Source organism: Nesoenas mayeri (assembly GCF_963082525.1).
Source record: "Nesoenas mayeri genome assembly, chromosome: 27".
In the NCBI taxonomy this organism is placed as follows: domain Eukaryota; kingdom Metazoa; phylum Chordata; class Aves; order Columbiformes; family Columbidae; genus Nesoenas; species Nesoenas mayeri.
Window position 1 is genome coordinate 3196691 of NC_137555.1, and position 20219 is coordinate 3216909.

Here is a 20219-nt window from a genome sequence, read left to right on the forward strand (position 1 = left end):
GGTCGTCTCGCAGGTTGTTTTTCCTTTGGGTGGCTGGAAAATGAATCACTGGCCACCGGCGGAGGGTTTGGTGGCCCTTTGCGGTGACAATAGGGAAGCCACCCCAGGACTCGGTGGCCGGCGGGGTTTGTTCTTTGCTGCCTCGCAGGTTGCAAGGGTTGAGGTGTTGGGGGTGAACCCCAAAACTGGGAGCGCTGTGAGGTGCCCAAAGGTTGCGCAGCCCCCAGAGCCACATTTGGTGGGATATTTGCACATGGCCGAGGCTCCGGTAGGAGTTTTGGAGGTGGGCGATGGGTGTTGTGCTGAAACACTTGGGGTTTTTGGGGGGGTAAAAGCGGGTGCTGGGGATTTCGGGGCTCGGCAGCGTTGGAAACAAGCGGCTCCTTCAAAGAGCTGCTTTCAAGCGCGGAGGTGAGATGGTATCAGCTGGGAACGCGGGGAAGGCTCCGGCTCCGCGCACACCACAGGGCTGGGAGCAGCTCCCACGGGGACGCCGGCTGAGCACCCACATGGGGGGGTCCAATGGGGTCCTCTCGCTGTCGTAGTTCCGCCCCCAAAACACATGGACACGGCTGCAAGGCTGAGCTGCATCTCAGGAGGCTTCCAAGGATGGGACAAGTGTCCCGGGGGGAGATGCGCTTGCCACCAGTGACTTTGTGTCCGTGACCACCCTTGTGGTCCCCATCAGGACATGTTGTCCCCCCATCCCCATGCAACGTCCCAACCGCCCCGTGAAGGGAACTTGGGCTCGGCCCTCCAGATTCAGGGTGACAAAGGCTGGGCTCAGCAAGGCTGGGCTCAGCAAGGCGAGGAAGGGGCGTAGGCGCTGGGCCAGCAGCAGCCCAAGGAACGCGCTTGCGGTCAGTGAAGCAACCGGGGAGCCCGAGCCCAGTGATGCAAAGGGGGGAGAAACTGGGGGACTGCTCCTCCCAGCCCCCTAACCCCACAAACAGGGTGCAGGGTGATGGTTGAGTGGGTGCCATGGGTGTCACCCCCGCCAGTAGCAAATACTGATGACACAGGGTGACCCAGAGCCCTAATTTCAGCCTCCTCAGAGGAGGATGGGCTGGGAGGGGGGGCAAGACCTGGGTGGGTGACGTGGCCTGGGACACACTGGGCTGTTTCCCCCTCCGGGGGCGGGAGTGGGGACAAGGGGACAATCTGGGTGGGGAGCACATCAGTGGGGAGGATCATGAAGGGGGCAAGATCCTGTGACACGTGGGGCTGTTTCCCACCGTGGGGCAGCAGCAGGGTGGGGGGACACGGGGGCAATCCGGGGTGGGGATCGCAAGACCCGGGTGGGTCCCGTTCCCTGTAACACGCAGGGTTGTTTCCCACTTTGGGGCAGGAGGGGAACAATCCGGGGGAGTTGCGCCCATCAACAGGGGGGTCGCAAGACCCGGGTGGGTCCCGTTCCCTGTAACACGCGGGGCTGTTTGCCACCGTGGGGCAGGAGAGGGACGCGGGGACAATCCGGGAGAGGGGGTCGCAAGACGCGGGTGGGTCCCGTTCCGTGTGACACATGGGGTTATTTCCCACCGTGGGGCAGCAGCGGGGCGGTGAGGGGCGGGACAGGGGGACAATTCGGGGAGGGGGGTCGCAAGACCCGGGTGGGTCCCGTTCCATGTGACACATGGGGTTATTTCCCACCGCGGGGCAGCAGCGGAGCAGTTTGGGGGGGGGGGACAGGGGGATAACTCGGGGAGGGGGGGTCGCAAGACGCGGGTGGGTCCCGTTCCGTGGGACACATGGGGTTATTTCCCACTGTGGGGCATCAGCGGGGCGGGGGGGGGCGACAATTCGGGGAGGGGGGTCGCAAGACCCGGGTGGGTCCCGTTCCATGGGACACATGGGGTTATTTCCCACCGCGGGGCAGCAGCGGAGCAGTGGGGGGGGGGGGACAGGGGGACAATTCGGGGAGGGGGGTCGCAAGACCCGGGTGGGTCCCGTCCCGTGTGACACGCGGGGCGGGTGGGTGACACACGGGGGTGGGGGGGGCCCGGCCGCGGGGGGGGGCCCGGGGGTGGCTCCGCCCCGGGGCCGCAGTGGCTGGCGGCGAGTCCGCGCCCATTTCCGCCGGCGCGGAGCCCGGCCCCTCGCCCGCCGCGCTGCCGGGGACCCGGGACCCGCCACCGCCACCGCCACCTCCGCCGCCCCCCCGCCGCCCCCAGCGCCACCGACAGCGATGCCGGGAGAGGCGGCGGCCGCGCTGGCCATGGGTAGGTGCGGGGGGCACGCACATATACACCCCGGGACCCCCAGCCCTTAGTCCCGGGGGTGGTGGGGTGGGTGTGGGGCTCCGCGCCCCCGAAACTTTCCCAGCAGCTCCGCACCGATCATCCATTTATTTATTCTATAACGCTGGGGGTGTTTGCGTCTTGGGGTGTGAATCGGTGTTTTCTTGCTGTTTAAATCCTCCCCCCCCGCAAAAATGAAAAGAAAATTGGCTTCGGTCCCTCCCGAAGTTATTTGCTCGATCGCTCCTGGGAACGCGCGGCCTCGGCGGGAGAACCGGCCCTCCAGTCTCGCTCATTGACTTTAGGGTAGAGTTAATTAGCGTTGGCATATTGCTGGGTTTGCAATTAAAAGGAGGGGATGTTGATGGTGTGTTGCTTTTGGGGTTGTTGAGCTGGGGGTGCGGGGGGATGTGGGCTGGACATGGGTGATGCTGCACGGGACGGGACGGACCCGGACACCGCGACACGCACCCCAAATCCCGGAGATTTGGTGATTTTTAGAGGTTTGGGGGAGCGCAGACCTGGGACGTGGGTGATGTTTTGGTACCGAGGAAGGTGACCCCGGGGTGGGGGCTGATGGGGGGCAGCACTTGCTGCACCTTGTTTGGCTTCTTTCTGCTGTCCCAAAGGATTGTGTCACCTGCAGCACCGGGGCTCTGCTGAGCTGGAGACAGGGGGGACAAGGCAGTGACAGAGAGAGGCTCTTTGCAGCACTTATGTTTGGGAAAGTCGCCCGTTTTGGCCCCCCCCTCGCTCCACTCCTCCGACACTTCGTCTCCTTTGAGCATCCCTTGGGTGGGCACTCGGTTGCTCCAGACTCAGCTTGTCCAGAGGCTCCCAGCGACCTATTTTGGGGACACCCATGTCCCCTCTGCACCCGCTTTGTCACTCGTGTGGCTTTGGACCCCATTGTCCCCGCTGGTTGCCCATCCCGGGGGGCTGAGCTCTCCCCACTCTCCCCAGTGCCCCATCCAGGGGTGGCGGCTGGTCCCAGGTTGGGGACAAACCCCCGCGCTGTCCCAGCCGCTGCGTGGGGAGAGGAGCCCTCGCTAAACCACATCAAACGGGCAGATCGGAGCATCCGCTGGAAATACCGAGGGAACGCGGAGCCTCCTCCAGCCCCATGTGTGTGCAAAACCGAGGGGAAAATCTGGGATAAGCGGATTAAGGGGGAAAAACTCAGGGCAGGGAACAAACCCCGGGGAAAACTGGGAGCTCCTCATGGGGAACATTATGAGTCGCTGGAGGCGAGAGGGGCTGAGCGCTTGGCTGGTGGTGCAGGAGAAGCGGAGGCTGGTAATTAATGTTGCATTGGGGATGGAGTCGTTAAGTGCGAGGCCTGGGGATCATTGGCAAGTGGGGTGTCGCCTGCTGGGAGGGTGAAATTAGGGGGGGGCTTTGCTGACAAAGAGACCTTCCCAAAGCCAGGGGGGGCCTGGGGATGGGTGGGATGGGGGGCAGCAGCCTGGCCAAGCGCCCACTTTGAAATAAAACCGGAGACATTGGCACAGGATTTGATTTTTTGAGGTTTGGAGAGAGGAAAAAGCTGCCAACAGTGCCGGGGGGGTGCCAAAAAACAAGGGAGGGCAGATACTTGAGGCAGGTGATGGATGCAGCTCGTGGGGGTCCCAGTTTGAGTAGTTAAACCAAGGGTGCAGATGTGTCCCTGTAAGGTGCCCAGTGTCCCCGTAAGGTGCCCGGTGTCCCCACTCCGGCTCTCGGGTCTCACCAGAGCCCTTGGCCGGGCTCCTCCGGCCCAAGTGCCTTTAGCACGGGTGTGGTTTAATACGGTGTAGAAGAGGCAAACAGGGTCCCAGCAGGAGGATGGACAGACTGGGGTGCCGGGGGGATGATAGAGCCGCCCCGTGACACGCGGATGAGTTGTTTCCCAAATAACACGTTGTTTCCTCGGTGTGCGGAGGTGCGGGGTATCGGCTGGGGCAGGAGGGTGAAGCATCTTCCAGCAACAAGCGGCGGGACAGCAGCGAACAACCAAAGCTGGGAGGAGACGAGAGGCTTAAAATTACATTTCCACGGGAGGAAAATCCCCGGGGGGTTTGGCTGGGAAAGGTGTGATGGGGAGATGCCGAAATGAGGGGAGCTGCTGCCATAACCAAACCCGCGGGTCACTGCTGGGTTTGCTGGATGCGTGGTTTGGTCCCCCGCCCGCCGCCTTTCTGCATGATTTGATTAAACCCGCGGAAGAAATTGGGTCAAACCCAGCGATGGGGCTGCTCGGCCTCATCTGCCTTCACACCCCGGGGTCGAGCCGCCACGGAAAAGCCTTTTAGCTGGGGAGGGGGGGTTCCCCAGCCCAATGCAACACAGAATATTTTTGCTTGCATGGGACCCGCTGTCCCTGGGCATTTTGCACCAGGGAGCCCCGCTCGCACCCTGTGGGTTTTGCATTCTGGTTTTACCCCACCCCGGCAAACCCCATCACATTTTTCCTTTAAAAAAAGATATAAATGTGTAATTTTTTGAGTGATTTGGGGTCGGGGAGTGATGCGGTGGGGCTGACCGCCCTCTCTCTGCTCTCTGGCAGGTGTGCTGCTCGCCGTGTGCCACGCGCTGGAGAACACCACGGCGGCCCGGAGCGGTGAGTTTGGTGATGGGGCAGAGCCAGGGGGGTGGTTTTTGGGGTGGTCGCATTGTCATCCTGCCCAGGAACAGGCAGCAAAGTGGGGTTGTGGGTGAGCAATCCCCTGAGCGGGTGCTGGACCAGCAGGGATGCTCCTGCATCCCGTCCTGCATCCCGTCCTGCATCCCGTCCTGCATCCCGTCCTGCATCCTGTGTGGCCCCCAGCATCGAGTGCTTTATCCCCAAAGGGGTATTTCCCATTTTGGGGGGGTCAAACCCTGGCGTGTGGGGGAGTTTGGTCTCATTAACCACGCGGGGAAGCTGAGGGTGCCTGATGCCGGCACCGAGCTGGTTGCACCCGATAAATCGCCTCATTCATAAACGCAGCACAATGGGCCGCAATAGCCCAGAGCCCTTCACGTGCCGGCAGTTTGCAGGCACGGATGGGAAAAACATTAAATAAATAAAGAGCAAAACACAAAACCACCCATTTTGGGGCCAGAAAGCCTCCTTTTGGGGCTGGAAAATAGGTTTGAGGGCAGCGGTTGGGAAGAGTTAAAGGGAACGGTGCTACCGCGGAGGATGCTCGCAGCTCTTTTTGTGATGGATTCGTCCCCCGTTTGGGGGACTGGAGGAGCGGGGCTGCTGCGAGGGGTGCAGCGGCAGTTGGGGACACGTTGGGGACACACTGGGGACACACTGGGGACAGGGATGGGGTGGGCACGGGCGGCGGCGGCAGCGCAGGGCTGCGGGAGGATGAGGTGGCTGCAATGTGGCCGGCAGCTGCGGGGTTTAACACAACACCCCAGGAACCAGCTTGGGGACACGCTGGGGACAAAGGGACAGTGCAAAGCTGCGCTCGGCGCTCAGCTTTCTGGGTTAAAACCCCAAAAAAAGGGTTATTTGGGGGGGTTATTTAGGCAGAACCAGGAGGCAGTGATTGTACCTCCAGCCTCAGCAGCGATGGGGACAGTGGTGACATCTCCCACCCCGAGGACCAAACCCAAGCTCCAGCATCTCCGATGATGCTGCCACCACCTCCGACACCCCAAACCTCCCACCGGTGCTTCTGTGACGGGGACACGGAGCCGCCGCGCCGGTCTTCACCTCCCCGAAGACCCGGAAGCATTCGTTAAGGCGTGGGTTTAATTAACCCCCGGGCCTGCCATAAATTCCCAGCAACAGGAACTTGAGGTGGCTTTGAAACGACAGCGATCGGATGTGATTTAGACCCCGGGCGAAGCTCAAAGCAGGATATTTGTTTCCCGTCTCTGCTGCGGAGGATAATTTAAACCAGCACGGGGTGTAATGGAAAACAGCATCGCGGCAAAGCCACCGGGCCGGGGCCGCGGCGGCCCCGCCGTTATTTAACTCTCTCCTCCTCCGTTTTGAAGCTTTAAGCTCTTTAGGAAATTCCTCCAGGCTTAAGTTCAGCTCTGGTTTAAGTAGGACCCGTCTGGGCTCCGTCGCTCAGTCCTGGCCCGGGATGCAGCCGCTGCACCAGCAACCCCAAAATAAATATATCCAGCCTAAAAATAGAGATACTAACACTAAAAAATGCCGTTTTCTTCATGTTTTTGCCCCCAGCTCCAGGCCCGCCGGTGGCGGCGGCGGTCAGGTCCCACTTCAACGATTGTCCCGACTCCCACAGCCAGTTCTGCTTCCACGGCACCTGCCGGTTCCTGGTCCAGGAGGAGAAGCCGGCGTGTGTGTAAGTGTCGGGGAAAAGGGAAAAAAATGCTTAAATCTCCCCAAAAAGTGGGGGTGAAGCTGGTTTTGCTGGGCTCCACGTGGATGCGCTGGTCCTGGGGCTGATGCTCTCACCAATCCCTGGTCCTCTGGTTGATGTTTTCGTCCGTCTCTGGGCGATGTTCTCGTCCATTCCTGGTCCTTTTTTTGATGTTCTTGTCCTTCCCTGGTCCTTGGGTTGGTGTTCTCATTCATGTCTGGTCCTTGGGTTGATGTTCTCGTCCATACCTGGTCCTTGGGTTGCTGTTCTCATCCAAACCTGGTCCTTGGGTTGGTGTTCTCATCCATACCTGGTCCCTGGGTTGATGTTCTCATCCATACCTGATCTTTGCGTTGGTGTTCTCATCCATACCTGGTCCTTATTTTGATGTTCTCTTCCTTCCCTCATCCTTTTTTTGATGTTCTCTCCCATCCCTGATCCTTTTATTGATGTTCTCGTCCTTCCCTGGACCTTGTTTTGATGTTCTCGTCCTTCCCTGGACCTTCGGTTGACGTTCTTGTCCATCTCTGGTCCTTTTTCACATATTCTCATCCATCCCCGGTCCTTTTTTTGATGTTCTCGTCCTTCTCTGGTCCTCGGTTTGGTGCCCTTGCCCACCCCTTGGTCCTCAGGTTGATGTTCTTGTCCATCCCTGGTCCTTTTTTGATGTTCTCATCCACCCCTGGTCCTCAAGTTGATGTTCTTGTCCATCCCTGGTCCCTTTTTTTGATGTTCTCATCCACCCCTGCTCCTTGGATTGATGTTCTTGTCCACCCCTCATCCTCAAGTTATGTTCTCGTCCATCCCTGGTCCTTTTTTGATGTTCTCATCCACCCCTGGTCCTCGGCTTGATGCTCTTGTCCATCTCACGGTCCTTGGGTTGACCTCGGGTCGATGCTCTCACCCACCCCTGCTTGGGGGCAATACTGACGTCCCCCCCACCTCCGCAGGTGCCACTCGGGGTACGTGGGGACGCGGTGCGAGCACGCCGACCTCCTGGCCGTGGTGGCCGCCAACCAGAAGAAGCAGACGATCACCGCCTTGGTGGTGGTGTCCGTGGTGGCCTCGGCGCTGCTCGTCGGCATCTGCCTCCTCATACAGTAAGTCCTGAGGGGGGGTTCCGGGGGTGGATTTTGGGGTTGGATGGCGATGAGCCCCCCATGACCATCCCCTCCCGCTCCGTTGCAGCTGCTGCCGGCGGTGGAAACGTTGCCCGTGGTGCCGGGCGCCTGGCGGGGGGGACCAGGAGAAACCGGGGGGGCTCCTGAAAAGCGGCGCCTCCTGTTGTCACAGCGAGACGGGTAAGGGGGGACCCTGGGGACAGCGCGGGGGGACCCCGGCCCCCGCCAGCCCCCCGGTCTGATTGTGCTCCCCGCAGGGGTCTGACGGAACAGGGGGGTCCCGCCGCCGCCCCCCGCCCAGGACGCCCAGGACCAGCGCAGCATCTCTTCTGGTTTTTGTCTATTTTTTGTTATTTTCTTACGTTTTTTCTTTATCCCCCCCCCACCACAGACCCCCAGCAAATGGTGGGGGGGGCGGGTTCTTTGGTTTTGGGTTTGTTTTCCTTCGTTTCTCCTTTTTTTGGGTGTTTTTTACAACCAGAACCGCTCCCGCGGGATGGGGCTTTATTTTCCTATAGAGCCAGAAGCGCCGGCGGAGCCCCCGCCCCGATTTTTGGGGACAGAAACCAGCTTTTTATTAATAACAAAATGAACCTTAATCCTAGGAAACCTCCTCAAACCGCTGCTCTAACCTCCCGGCGCAGCGTTAATCTTTTCCGTAGCCTTTATCATAACCAACCCAAAGCTTTATTTTGGTTTGTTTCTTTGGGGTTTTTATTGGGTTTTGGTTTTATTTGTTGGTTTTATTTTTTTTGTTTCTTTTTGTTATTTTTTTTGTTTGTTTTTAAAGTCGCAGTTACTTTCATGTCTTCTGTATATGTTGCACTGAAAGTTAATATTTAATGTTTTAATTTATTTTGTGTGGTTAAATTAATTTTGATTTCTATAATATGTTATTATGATCATCTCTTCCCCCCCTTCCCCACCCAACACCTGGATTATAGTTATTTAAGTGATATAAAGGACACTTTTTTCAGAAAACCCGTGTTTTGGGGCCTTTTTTTGGGGGGGATATTTGCAAATGTGGTGAACGCTGTTTCCAGGTGCTGCTGCAGATACAGTTTGGGGGGGACAGGCCTTGTGACCCCCACAATTGGGTCAAGACCCCCCCAAGCCTTGTGTGTGGGGCTGTGAATTGGGTTGAAGTGGGTGCTGGGGTGGGGGGGGGGGGGGGGGGGGGGGTGTCTAGATTTGGTGCTGCTGCAAAGAAGAGGGGGGATTGAGCCCCCCCAATGGGGATCAGGTCTCCCCCAAGCTGACCTCAGTGTGTGGGGCTGTAAAATGGGTTAAAGTGGGTGCTTGGGGGTGTCCAGATTTGGTGCTGCTGCAAAAAGGGGCTGCATTGAGTCTCCCCAAAATGTGTTTGAGGGGCTGTGAAATGGGTTAAAGTGGGTGTCCAGATTTGGTGCTGCTGCAAAGAGGGGCTGGATTGAGCCCCCCCCACCTTAATGGGGTGAGCCCTCCCTCACCCTCAGCGTTCCTGGCTGTGAAATGGGTTAAAATGGGTGCGGGAAAGGGGGGAATGTCCAGATTTGGTGCTGCTGCAACGAGCGGCCGGATTGAGCCCCCCAATGGGGTGAGCCCCCCACAACCTGACCTCAGTGTGCAGGGCTGTGAAATGGTTTAAAGTGGGTGGTGGGCGGGGGGGGGTCTAGATTTAGTGCTGCTGCAGAGAGCGGCCGGATCGCCACACCCCCCCCCCCCCTTCCCCCCCGTGGGGACCCACGCGTGTTCCGGGCACGAGGCTATTTTGGGAGCAGCGCTGCCCCCCCCCCCCCCCCCCCGGTTAATTATAAGATTATTGAAGCTTTGCTGCGCGTACAAACCCATCAGGATTTTGTAAGGGGGTCAATCCCACCCCGCCCCGTGCGGAGCGTTCACCCGCGGTCCCCCCGCCCCGGGGCGGTGCCGCAGCCCCGGACCCGCCCCCGGTTCCCCCCCCGGGCCGGGATGGCGGAGGCGGCGCAGGGCCGGGTGCAGGCGGCGGTGGAGAGCGCGGTGCAGGGGCTGGAGCGGGGAGCGCATCCGCGCCATGCAGGTACCGGCGGGGGGGGGCACCCCGGGGGGGCCGGACCCGCGGGGGATCCGCTGCCTCCCCCCCCCCCCCCCCGGCCATGTGAGCGGCGGGACGCGGGGGGTGTGCGGGCTGTGCCCCACCCGGCGTGTTCTGGACCCCCCCGGTGTGTTCTGTGCCCCCCCCGGGTGTGATCTGTGACCCCCCAGCTCCCTGTGCCCCCCCCACAATGCCCTGAGCGAGCCCTGTGCCCCCCTGCACCCCTTGTCCCTGCCCTTTGCCCCCCAGCCCCGTACACTCTGCACCGCCCTTGCCCCCCCTCAATTCCATTGCATGCCCTGTGCAAGCTCAGTGCTCCCCCATATCCTGTGCCCCCCCATATCCTGTGCCCCCCCAGCTCCCTCCACTCTGCACAGCCCTTGCCCCCCCCCCGCGCCATTCCATTGGTGCCCTGTGCAAGCTCAGTGCTCCCCCCGCATGTCCTGTGCCCCCCCTGACACATCCTGTGCCCCTACACGTCCTGTGGTCGCTACACATCCCTGTCCCCCCCCAGTTCATGCCCTGTCCTCCCAATGCCCTGTGTCCCCCAGTACTCCTATACATTCCATGTTCCCCTAGTTCGTACCCTGTGGCCCTCTGCCCAGTGCCCCTATACATTCCCTGTCCCCCAAGTTCATACCCTGTGCCCCCCCCCCCATTTCATGCCCTGAGCCCCCCATGCCCTGTGCCCCCCCCCATTTCATGCCCTGAGCCCCCCATGCCCTGTGCCCCCGCCAATTCATACCCTGTGCCCCCCATTTCATGCCCTGTGCCCCCCATGCCCAGTGCTCCTATACATTCCCTGTCCCCCAAGTTCATACCCTGTGCCCCCCCATGCCCTGTGCCCCCCCCCATTTCATGCCCTGAGCCCCCTATGCCCTGTGCCCCCGCCAATTCATACCCTGTGCCCCCCATTTCATGCCCTGTGCCCCCCATGCCCAGTGCCCCTATACATTCCCTGTCCCCCAAGTTCATACCCTGTGCCCCCCCATGCCATGTGCCCCCCATGCCCTGTGTCCCCCCCATTTCATACCCTGTGCCCCTCCATGCCCTGTGCCGCCCCCCATTTCATGCCCTGTGCCCCCCATGCCCTGTGCCTCCCATGCTTTGTGCCCCCCATGCTCTGTGCCCCCCCATGCCCTGTGGCCCCTCCAGTTCATCTCCTGTACCCCTATTCCCTGTCCCCCCTCCCCAATTCATGCCCTGTACCCCCAATGCCCTGTGTCCCCCGATGCCCCTATACATTCCCTGTCCCCCAAGTTCATACCCTCTGCCCCTGTGCCCTGTACCCCCATTCCCTGTGCCCATGGTGCCCTCACACCTGCTTGTGGCTCCTCACACGCTGCTCCCACAAAGCCCTGGGGGGGGATCCCCGCAGTCTGCACCCCTCTGACCCCCCCCCCCATTTTGTCCCCCCAGGGCGCCATGTTCCGCTGCAGCGCGCGGTGCTGCGAAGACGACGCGGCCACCATGCAGCAGGTGCAGCGCTGCATCGAGCGCTGCCACGCGCCCCTGGCGCAAGCACAGGCCATCGTCACCGCCGAGCTGGAGCACTTCCAGGTGACACGGCGGGGACACGCACACGGGGGGACGGGGGGGTGTCACACGGGGATGTGCTGACCCCCCTCCATGCGTCCCCAGGACCGGCTGAGCCGCTGCACGCTGCACTGCAATGACAAGGCGCGGGACGCGCTGGAGGCCGGGGGCAGCGAAACGCGGGTGCGGGGGCAGCTGGACGCCTGCCTGGCCGCCTGCGGGGACGATCACCTGCGCCTGGTCCCCGCCATGGCCAAGAAGATGAAGGACAGCCTGGCCGCCATCCCGCAGTAGCCCCCGCGCGCTCATTAAAGGCGAGGTGCCACGGCTGTCGGGGTGCTGCGGGGTTGGGGGTGCGGGGTGCGGTGTATTGGGTGATGCTTTTGGGGGCGGGTGATCCCTGTGTGGGTGCAGGGTGATGCACATGTGTGCGCAAGGTGGGGGGATCCCCTGCACGAGTGCAATATATCGCAGGGGGGTGCTTGTGCTTATGCAGGGAAGGGGTGAGACATGCTGTGCATTTTGGGGTGCCTGTGTGTGCGTGCACAACGTGGGGTGACCCCTATGTGCATGTATGGCGTGGGGGTGACCCGTGCATGTGTGCAATGCACAGGGTGACCCCCACGTGTACACAGAGCACGCAGGGACCCTGCACGTGTGCAATGCACAGGGTGACCCCCACGTGTACACAGAGCACACAGGGACCCCTGCACGTGTGCAAAGCACAGGGTGACCCCCATGTGCAATGCACAGGGTGACCCCCATGTGCACACATTGCACGCAGTGACCCCTGCATGTGTGCAAAGCACAGGGTGACCCCCGTGTGCAATGCACAGGGTGACCCCCATGTGCACACATTGCGCAGGGACCCTGCACGTGTGCAATGCACAGGGTGACCCCCGTGTGCAATGCACAGGGTGACCCCCATGTGCACACATTGCACGCAGGGACCCCTGCACGTGTGCAAAGCACAGGGTGACCTCGTGTGCAATGCACAGGGTGACCCCCACGTGTACACAGAGCACGCAGGGACCCTGCACGTGTGCAATGCACAGGGTGACCCCCATGTGCACACATTGCACGCAGGGACCCCTGCACATGCGCACTGCACAGGGTGACCCCTGCATGTGCAGGGAATGGGGGTGACCTCTGCAAGCGTGCAATGGAGAGGGTGATCCCTACGTGCGTGCAGCAGCATCGGGGTGTCCCCGCCCGTGTGCGAGGTGCGGGTGACCCCAGTGCATGTGCAGGGAGTGCGGCCCCTGCACGGCCCGGGAGAAGCGTGGCGGCCATGGCGCCGTATCACCTCGTGTAGCCGCGCAAAGCGGCGCTGCGCAGCGCTTCGCGCTTCCCGCCAACGCGCCGCTGCTCGGGGGAGTGCGGTAGCGAGCGGTGATTGGTGGGCGCGAAGCGCGTCGGGAAGGAGGGCGGGAGCGAGGCGCGATCGCTATTGGCTAGCGGGGGCGGCGTGGTGACGTCAGAGCGCGACGCGAGTGGTGGAGGGAGAGGGATCGTGGAGCCGCCATGAGCAAAGCGCACCCGCCCGAGCTGAAGAAGTGCGAACGGGGCTGGGAGCGGGGCCGGGGCGGTGGGGGGGTGCGGGGGGAGCGCACCGGCGGGGCCCGCCGCGATCCGCTGTCCCGGCGCGATCCGGCGTCCCGGCGTGCAGCGCGCTTCATGGCGGCGCTGAGGGAAGGGAAGGGGCGGGGGGTCTCTGTTTCCCGCCCGCGGTGCTGAGCGGCCGCCGCCGCCTCTCGTTGCAGGTTCATGGACAAGAAGCTGTCATGTGAGTCCCGGAGCCGCTCCCGGCCACCGGTTGTGTGTCTGCGCCGGGTAAAAGGGCTGCGAGGCCGCGGGGGAGCGCCGACCCCCGTCCCGCTCAGCCCAGCCAGACCCGCGGGGTGGGCGCTGATGAGTTTCAGGCTTCATAATCTATTAATTGGATCAATATTAATTTAAAATGTGCACGGCAAAAGTAAGAACAGTCGTTTCTTAGCGCTTCTCACTCTCTGAACTGCCTGAAAGGAGCTTGGAGCCAGGGGGGTCGGGCTCTGCTCCCCAGGAACAAGCGCCAGGAGCAGAGGAAACGGCCTCAAGTTGCGCCAGGGGAGGTTGAGGTTGGATTTAGGAACAATTTCTTCCCCAAAGGGCTGTGGGGCATTGGAACAGGCTGCCCAGGGCAGTGCTGGAGTCACCAGCCCTGGAGGGCTGGACAGACGGACATGAGGTTCTCAGGACATGGGGTAGTGGTTGGGTTGATGGTTGGACTCCATGAGCTTGATGGGCTTTTTCAACCAAAATTATTATTACAACATCATATGTGATGTGCAAAATGCTTCTAAAGAACAAAAGAATCACAGAATATTAGGGATTGGAAGGGACCTTGAAAGATAATCTAGTCCAGTCCCCCTGCCAAAAGAACCTCAAGTTCAGCTATTTTTATGTTTTTTTCAATTTTAAACACACTTAATTTCTGGTAGTGAAACTAAATGGCGGCCGACACGTCCAGGGGATCTTGCGGGGCTTCGATCCCTTCATGAACCTCGTCATTGATGAGTGCGTGGAGATGGCACCGGGGGGACAGCAGAACAACATCGGCATGGTGGTGAGTGCCGCTGCCAAAACGGGGGGACCAGACACACACCAGCCTCAGTGTGTGTAAAATTGGATGAGTTTTAATAAGTGGTTATATGTGGTATGATAGAGAACGATGGGTGGGGGTTTAGAGCTAAAATCAGTCTGTGCTGATCTTTGGGAGAGAATTCTGGTGATTTTTAGGCACAACATCAGCCTTTTAGGAAAATAAATTAGAGGAAGGGGGGACGTTCAGCGCCACATCTCACCGACTACTCTCAATTTTTCCCTTTTAGGTAATACGGGGAAACAGCATCATTATGTTGGAAGCTTTGGAACGAGTATAATGCCAGAGGAACCTACGTCGTTACCAGCTGTGACGAGACCCAACCTGCCCTTTTTCTTTACTTATTGAATCTGCCCAAAGCATCCCTGAGTGTAAACCCTTTTTTTGTTTGGTTGTGTTTTTTTGTTAAATAAATTTTGTAATGATTGGCATAACTTCTGTCAGTTCCTCTTGTGTTTTAGGGTAACAGGGTGGCTGAAACGTGCTGGTCGGGGCAGTTTTTCTGCTTTAAAACTCTTGTGAGGCTGAATCTGTTGGATTTGATGTCAAATTGGCGCTTCTTTGTGTGTCCTCCCCCTTAATATCTCATCAAAAAACAAGCTATGAAGCCGCAGCATTTGCTGAGTGCATTGTCGGTTCTTAATTGGGAGGAAAATGGGAAAATTCCCCTCTAAGAGTGATGCGGAGTGTTGGCGCCAAGCTGGGCTTTCTGAAAGTAGGACTTTTTCTTTTAAATAATGATTTTTATTCTTATTTCTGCATCACAGAGTTGCGATGCACTAATTAAAGCCTGTGGGGGCTGAACTGGACCAAAGAAACTTTTGGGGCTTTCTCCTAAATGGTGGAAATTGGCCTTTTTGGTTTGTTTTTGTGAGTCGTTTCTGATGGTCTTTGTCATTGCGTTATTGATACAAATCGGTGCAAAGTGCATTAAAAGTGCTTTTCTTGCAGCTGCGTGCCCTGTGGCACAGCGAGGAGGCAGCTGGACCACGAGATCAGTGCATTAATTTTATTAATTAACTCTAAACTTTATATTCCCACACAGTTTGAGGTATTGTAGTGATGCGAGATGCAGCCAAGGGACACAGTATTTTCAGTAGAAGTTTCTTTAACCACTCGTGCCCTGTTATCTAAATTATTAATACCTTAAAACCTCGACAAAGCAAAGGATAATCCCTGGTTTTCCTTAATAACCCCCCCATTTCAGTAATTTCTGCACCCTCAGCAGCTCAGTCCCCCCACCCATAAGCTCCAGTTCTTGTTCTGGAAGCAAATTTAGGAATCTAGCCCCAATTTCCACCACACTAATCCCAGCCCAAGCAAGAAATATTCGATACGTGATTCCAAAATAGTCGAGGCAGAGATTTACAGTCGAGAATTTGTTTGGTTTGGGGTTTTTTTCCCCCATCTGAAACGGTCAGAGGGGAAAAACCACACGCAGGGTTAATCACAGTGACGCGGATCCTGAGCTTGGCAGCCCCGTGAAGGGCGCTTTTGGGGTCAAAATGGTGTTTTAAACAACTTCTTTAGGCTTTTGTAGACGACTTCAGCCTTGCGTAGGGATGTACCAAGGAGCTTTTTCACCGCTGTCCGCGTGTCTCCTCTGAGGGGCTAATCACGGTGTTCCTTGCTCATTAGTGTTAATTATGGCTAAAAGTCTTCGGGATGCCATCCGCAGGTCGTAGCGCGGACGTCCCTTTTGAGGCTCAAAGCTCCGTTTTCAGCTTTTCGTGCAGATCCTCCTGGTCGACGTGGTCGGCGTTGCCGTACCAGCGGTGGAAGGCGAGCAGGGCAGCGTTTTTGGCGGCGATGGCGCTCATCTCCATGGCGCTGGCCGCCCGCTCGATGCCGTTCAAATAGTAGACGGCATCGTGAAGAATAATGGGGGGACACTTTTCCGGGGGGCCGTACTCGGGGTACGCCAACCATTTCTTGACTTTGACGGAGTCGTAGGAGGAGAAAAGCAAGTTGAGCTGCTCTTTGGTGAGCTCCTCTTTGGAAAACACCTTCCAAATGGCCGATTCCAAGGGCGCTTTTCCTTCGCCGCTTACGTCTCCCACCGGCGACACCACCTCGACGCTGTTAAAGAACAATTCGGGGTTTTCCGTGGTGAAAATGGCACCAAAATTGAAGGCGGATGAGTCGCGGTAACCGAAGAAAGAGGCGTTTAAGCGTCCGTGCACTAAGGTGGCGACGGTCTGGTGGTAAGGATTCAGGAAGTCGGGGACTGGAGGGTCGAAGTTTTTGAAGGTGATGTTGGCCGATTTGCGGCCCAGCGGAGCCGCGATGACGACGATGTCGTACGTGTCCCCCGTCAGCCCCGACGTGGTGTTGTACATCACGTAGTAGAGCTTCACCGGGTCCCCTGGGGGGAAAAAATGGGAGAAAAAGCTCATTTTTCCCCATGGAGAGAATCCCATTTGTCCCTCCGGCTTTACGAGTGCCATCCCATTTAGGTTAATAAAGACTTGGTGTGAGGTGAAGTCATTTTAAGCTGGGAGCAGCTTAGCTGAGCTGAGCTTAGCTGCAAGCTGGGGCTTTGAGCAGAACCCGATTTTAATATTAAAACACCAAAAAAGACACAATTTCGTTGTTTCCAGCCTGCCCAGAGTGGTGACAGAGGCCAGCGCCGTTCCCCTCCCCACCAACAGCAAAGCAAACCCAACTCACCGCTGCGACTGGGTCTGACTTTGGGCTCTATGGACAAAACCGTGCCAGGGATAACTTCGGCTTTGGACGTGTAGATAAGGCCGCTGCAGACGAGTTTGTTCCCCCCTTTGACCGACCAAAGGCCCGATTCGACGCTGGCCAGAGAAACAGCACCTGCAAGGAAACCAAAAGCATTAGAGCGGCTTGTTGGGCATCGTTCTGCGAGTATTTGAAACACAAAGTGGAAAATTAGGTGAAAATTAGGCTTTTGTAACCCACTGACTGCTGCACGGCACCAGCCCCGGGAGCAGGAATCCCACCCCCATGACGAGCACGAGGTCCCCAGGACATCTCCCGGAGAGATAAACCTACAAAACACACACCTACGAAAGCGTTGACGGTGACGCCTTGCCCGTAATTGACTCTCATGGCCGGACAAACCACCTCGTTGATGAATTTGTGGGAGAAGCCGGCTTTCTGCAAGGCCTCATCGATGGTTTGGTTCAGCAGGCGGGTGAAATCGTTCCCTCCAAGGGCGTGGAGCAGGCGCTCGTTGCTGCTGAAGGCGTAGTCGTGCGTCTGGTAGCGATAGATCCTGTAACCGGAGACAAAAAATAGGCGTTCAGTCACTGTTAATGTTTTATTTTACCCTTGGAAGCGGTGGAGGATCTCAAAGCCCATCCTGAGAGCAGGAGGGCTGGTCCTGCCAGCCAAGCTTTAGCCTAAGTGGGACATGCCAAAGTAGACCTGGACCTTCATTTATTTATATACTGATCTTTGCTAATGAAAGCGTTTTTCACGCAGTTATGAATTTAATTCTCTGTAGCACACGGGTGCCAGAACAACGGGCCATCCCGCACCTAACACGCATTTCCACCGCAGCCTTTTTGAAGACGGCAGCGCTCATCTTGACCGTTTCCCTTAGAAAAATGACCAGAAATTGAGAAAGAGCAACCAGCGACTCCTTTCTCAGCAGCGACAGGATGATTTCGTGGACTTTTACAACCCATCGGCAGGTTTTGCAGCTTTCCCCACAGCCACTTTCCCACTTTTTGTCTTCTTTTTGACCCAGCGCACCTCATGAACTTGTCCAGGATGTCCTCCACCCACATGGACAAGCGCAGGGGGTTGAGCCCGTAGTGCCAGAGGAGCTTCAGAAGGTTGATGATGTACCAGCTGCTCTCCTCGAACACAAACTCTTCCCCGTTATAAATACCCGCCAGGCTGTCGTGCAGCGTGGCGGTCGAGAGGCCTCGAGGAAAAGGGCGAAAAAAGAGGTAATTTAATGAAAAGTCGACCTTGTGTCGAGCTAAACTGTATTACGCTTTGATTTTAACTTCACAAGACAACGCGGCTTCGCATTGATAAGGGTGAGCAATTAAATATTGGAACCCTAAGACATGAGAAGGGGAATTAGCTCTTGACCAGGAGCCAGGTAGTTATTTGCGGTGACTTTTGGACCTTTATGATGGGATTAATGCATCACCCATGGCAAGGGGAGGCGGGGGTCCCTTTTCCCAGGGGGCTGGGGAATTGAGGGGGAAATTAAGGAAGGATTGGGGGGGATATTGGGAAGAAGGGGGTCACCCAAGGCTTATTCTTTGTGGGGATGTCCCCGCAGCACAGAGAGAGACCTGGACCCAAAGGATCTCTTGGCAGGGGGTTGATTTGGGGGTTGGGGATGCTGGGTGGGGGGAGATATTAGGGAATGATATGGGGGGGAGGTATGGGGGAATGATTTGGGGGGGCTGGAAATAATGGGGAATGATATCTGGGGTATATTGGGTATGGATATGGGGGGTTGACATATTGGGGAGGAATATAGGGGGAGATACTGGGGGAGAAGGGAGCTTGTTTATGGGGGTGTCCCTGCAGCAGAGGGAGAGATGGACTCAGAGCACCCCTGGGAGGGGTGGAGGATGATTTTGGGGTGAGGAGATGCTGATTTTGGGGTGAGAAGGTGGGGATTTTGCGGTGGGGGAATGGTGATTTTGGGGTGAAGAGACAGTGATTTGGGGGGGGGGTGGTGATTCTGGAGTGAGGAGGTGGTGATTTTGGTGTGGGGGGATGCAGATTTTGGGGTGGGGGGGCGGTGATTTGGGGGGGATGGTGATTTTGGGGTGGGGGGATGCAGATTTTAGGGTGGGGGGACGGTGATTTGGGGGGGGAATGGTGATTTTGGGGTGGGGGGATGCAGATTTTGGGGTGGGGGGACGGTGATTTGGGGGGGGGGATGGTGATTTTGGGGTGGGGGGATGCAGATTTTGGGGTGAGGGGACGGTGATTTGGGGGGGATGGTGATTTTGGGGTGGGGGGATGCAGATTTTGGGGTGGGGGGACGGTGATTTGGGGGGGGAATGGTGATTTTGGGGTGGGGGGATGCAGATTTTGGGGGGGGAATGGTGATTTCAGGGTGGGGGATGCAGATTTTAGGGTGGGGGGACAGTGATTTGGGGGGGGAATGGTGATTTTGGGGTGGGGGGACGGTGATTTGGGGGGGGATGGTGATTTTGGGGTGGGGGGACGGTGATTTGGATGGGGAATGGTGATTTTGGGGCGGGGGGATGCAGATTTTGGGGTGAGGGGTATCCGCACTCACCCAGGTCCTTGACGAAGTGTTTCATGTGCAGGTTGAGGGGGTGGATGACGGACCCCCCCGCCTCGTACGCCGCCCCCTCCAGCTGCAGCGTCGCCAGCCGCCCCCCCAGCGCCGCCTTCTCCAGCACCTCCAGCCGGACGCTCCTCCCGAATTTCTGCCGCAAGAAATAAGCGGCGGCCGCTCCGCCGATGCCGCCGCCGATCACGGCTGGGAGAGCGGTCAGTCAGTCAGGACCGGCGCCTCACGCACCCACCCCCCGTACACACACCCCCACGCCGTACCGATCTTGCCGGGGGCATCGCGCCGCGCTCCGCGGGCCGGGCCGGGCGGGCAGAGCGCCGCGAGGAGCAGCAGGAGGCGGCGGAAGGCCGGCATGGCGCTGGCTGGGGGGACGGGCCCGGCCCGTCAGCTGGTTCCGCCGCGGCGGGGCCGGGCCCGCTGTCACCGCCATAGCGGCGGTGCATTTGCGGTGCATAGCGGCTCAGCATTTGCTGAGTGCATTGTCGGTTCTTAATTGGGAGGAAAATGGGAAAATTCCCCTCTAAGAGTGATGCGGAGTGTTGGCGCCAAGCTGGGCTTTCTGAAAGTAGGACTTTTTCTTTTAAATAATGATTTTTATTCTTATTTCTGCATCACAGAGTTGCGATGCACTAATTAAAGCCTGTGGGGGCTGAACTGGACCAAAGAAACTTTTGGGGCTTTCTCCTAAATGGTGGAAATTGGCCTTTTTGGTTTGTTTTTGTGAGTCGTTTCTGATGGTCTTTGTCATTGCGTTATTGATACAAATCTGTGCAAAGTGCATTAAAAGTGCTTTTCTTGCAGCTGCGTGCCCTGTGGCACAGCGAGGAGGCAGCTGGACCACGAGATCAGTGCATTAATTTTATTAATTAACTCTAAACTTTATATTCCCACACAGTTTGAGGTATTGTAGTGATGCGAGATGCAGCCAAGGGACACAGTATTTTCAGTAGAAGTTTCTTTAACCACTCGTGCCCTGTTATCTAAATTATTAATACCTTAAAACCTCGACAAAGCAAAGGATAATCCCTGGTTTTCCTTAATAACCCCCCCAT

At 58.0% G+C, this 20219-nt stretch overlaps 4 protein-coding genes across 4 annotated transcripts; 3 read left to right on the forward strand and 1 right to left on the reverse strand.

Annotated features, from left to right (window-relative positions):
- Window positions 1-2185: 2185 nt before the first annotated feature.
- On the forward strand, window positions 2186-8719 carry TGFA (transforming growth factor alpha; the record flags this gene model as incomplete). Its single annotated transcript, XM_080360105.1, has 5 exons — window positions 2186-2219; window positions 4783-4836; window positions 6412-6529; window positions 7498-7647; window positions 7736-8719. 5 exons carry the CDS (start codon window positions 2186-2188, stop codon window positions 7908-7910), a joined length of 531 nt encoding a protein of 176 aa, XP_080216231.1. The 3' UTR covers window positions 7911-8719.
- An 899-nt stretch (window positions 8720-9618) lies between these two features.
- Window positions 9619-11551, forward strand: FAM136A (family with sequence similarity 136 member A; the record flags this gene model as incomplete). Its single annotated transcript, XM_080360139.1, is given in 4 exon segments — window positions 9619-9684; window positions 9686-9706; window positions 11141-11281; window positions 11363-11551. Coding segments are annotated over 4 exon segments (417 nt in total).
- A 1182-nt stretch (window positions 11552-12733) lies between these two features.
- Window positions 12734-14332, forward strand: SNRPG (small nuclear ribonucleoprotein polypeptide G). Its single transcript, XM_080360171.1, has 4 exons — window positions 12734-12813; window positions 13021-13043; window positions 13738-13862; window positions 14128-14332. Exons 1-4 carry the CDS (start codon window positions 12782-12784, stop codon window positions 14176-14178), a joined length of 231 nt encoding a protein of 76 aa, XP_080216297.1. The 5' UTR covers window positions 12734-12781; the 3' UTR covers window positions 14179-14332.
- Window positions 14333-15262: 930 nt separating this feature from the next.
- LOC308050197 (prenylcysteine oxidase 1-like) lies at window positions 15263-19543 on the reverse strand. The gene is made up of 6 exons (XM_080360205.1): window positions 19428-19543; window positions 19147-19353; window positions 17625-17799; window positions 16931-17142; window positions 16569-16721; window positions 15263-16263 (listed from the first exon to the last, which is right to left on the reverse strand). The coding sequence occupies exons 1-6, from the start codon at window positions 19519-19521 to the stop codon at window positions 15605-15607; spliced, it is 1500 nt and encodes a 499-aa protein (XP_080216331.1). The 5' UTR covers window positions 19522-19543; the 3' UTR covers window positions 15263-15604.
- Between the last annotated feature and the right edge of the window lie 676 nt (window positions 19544-20219).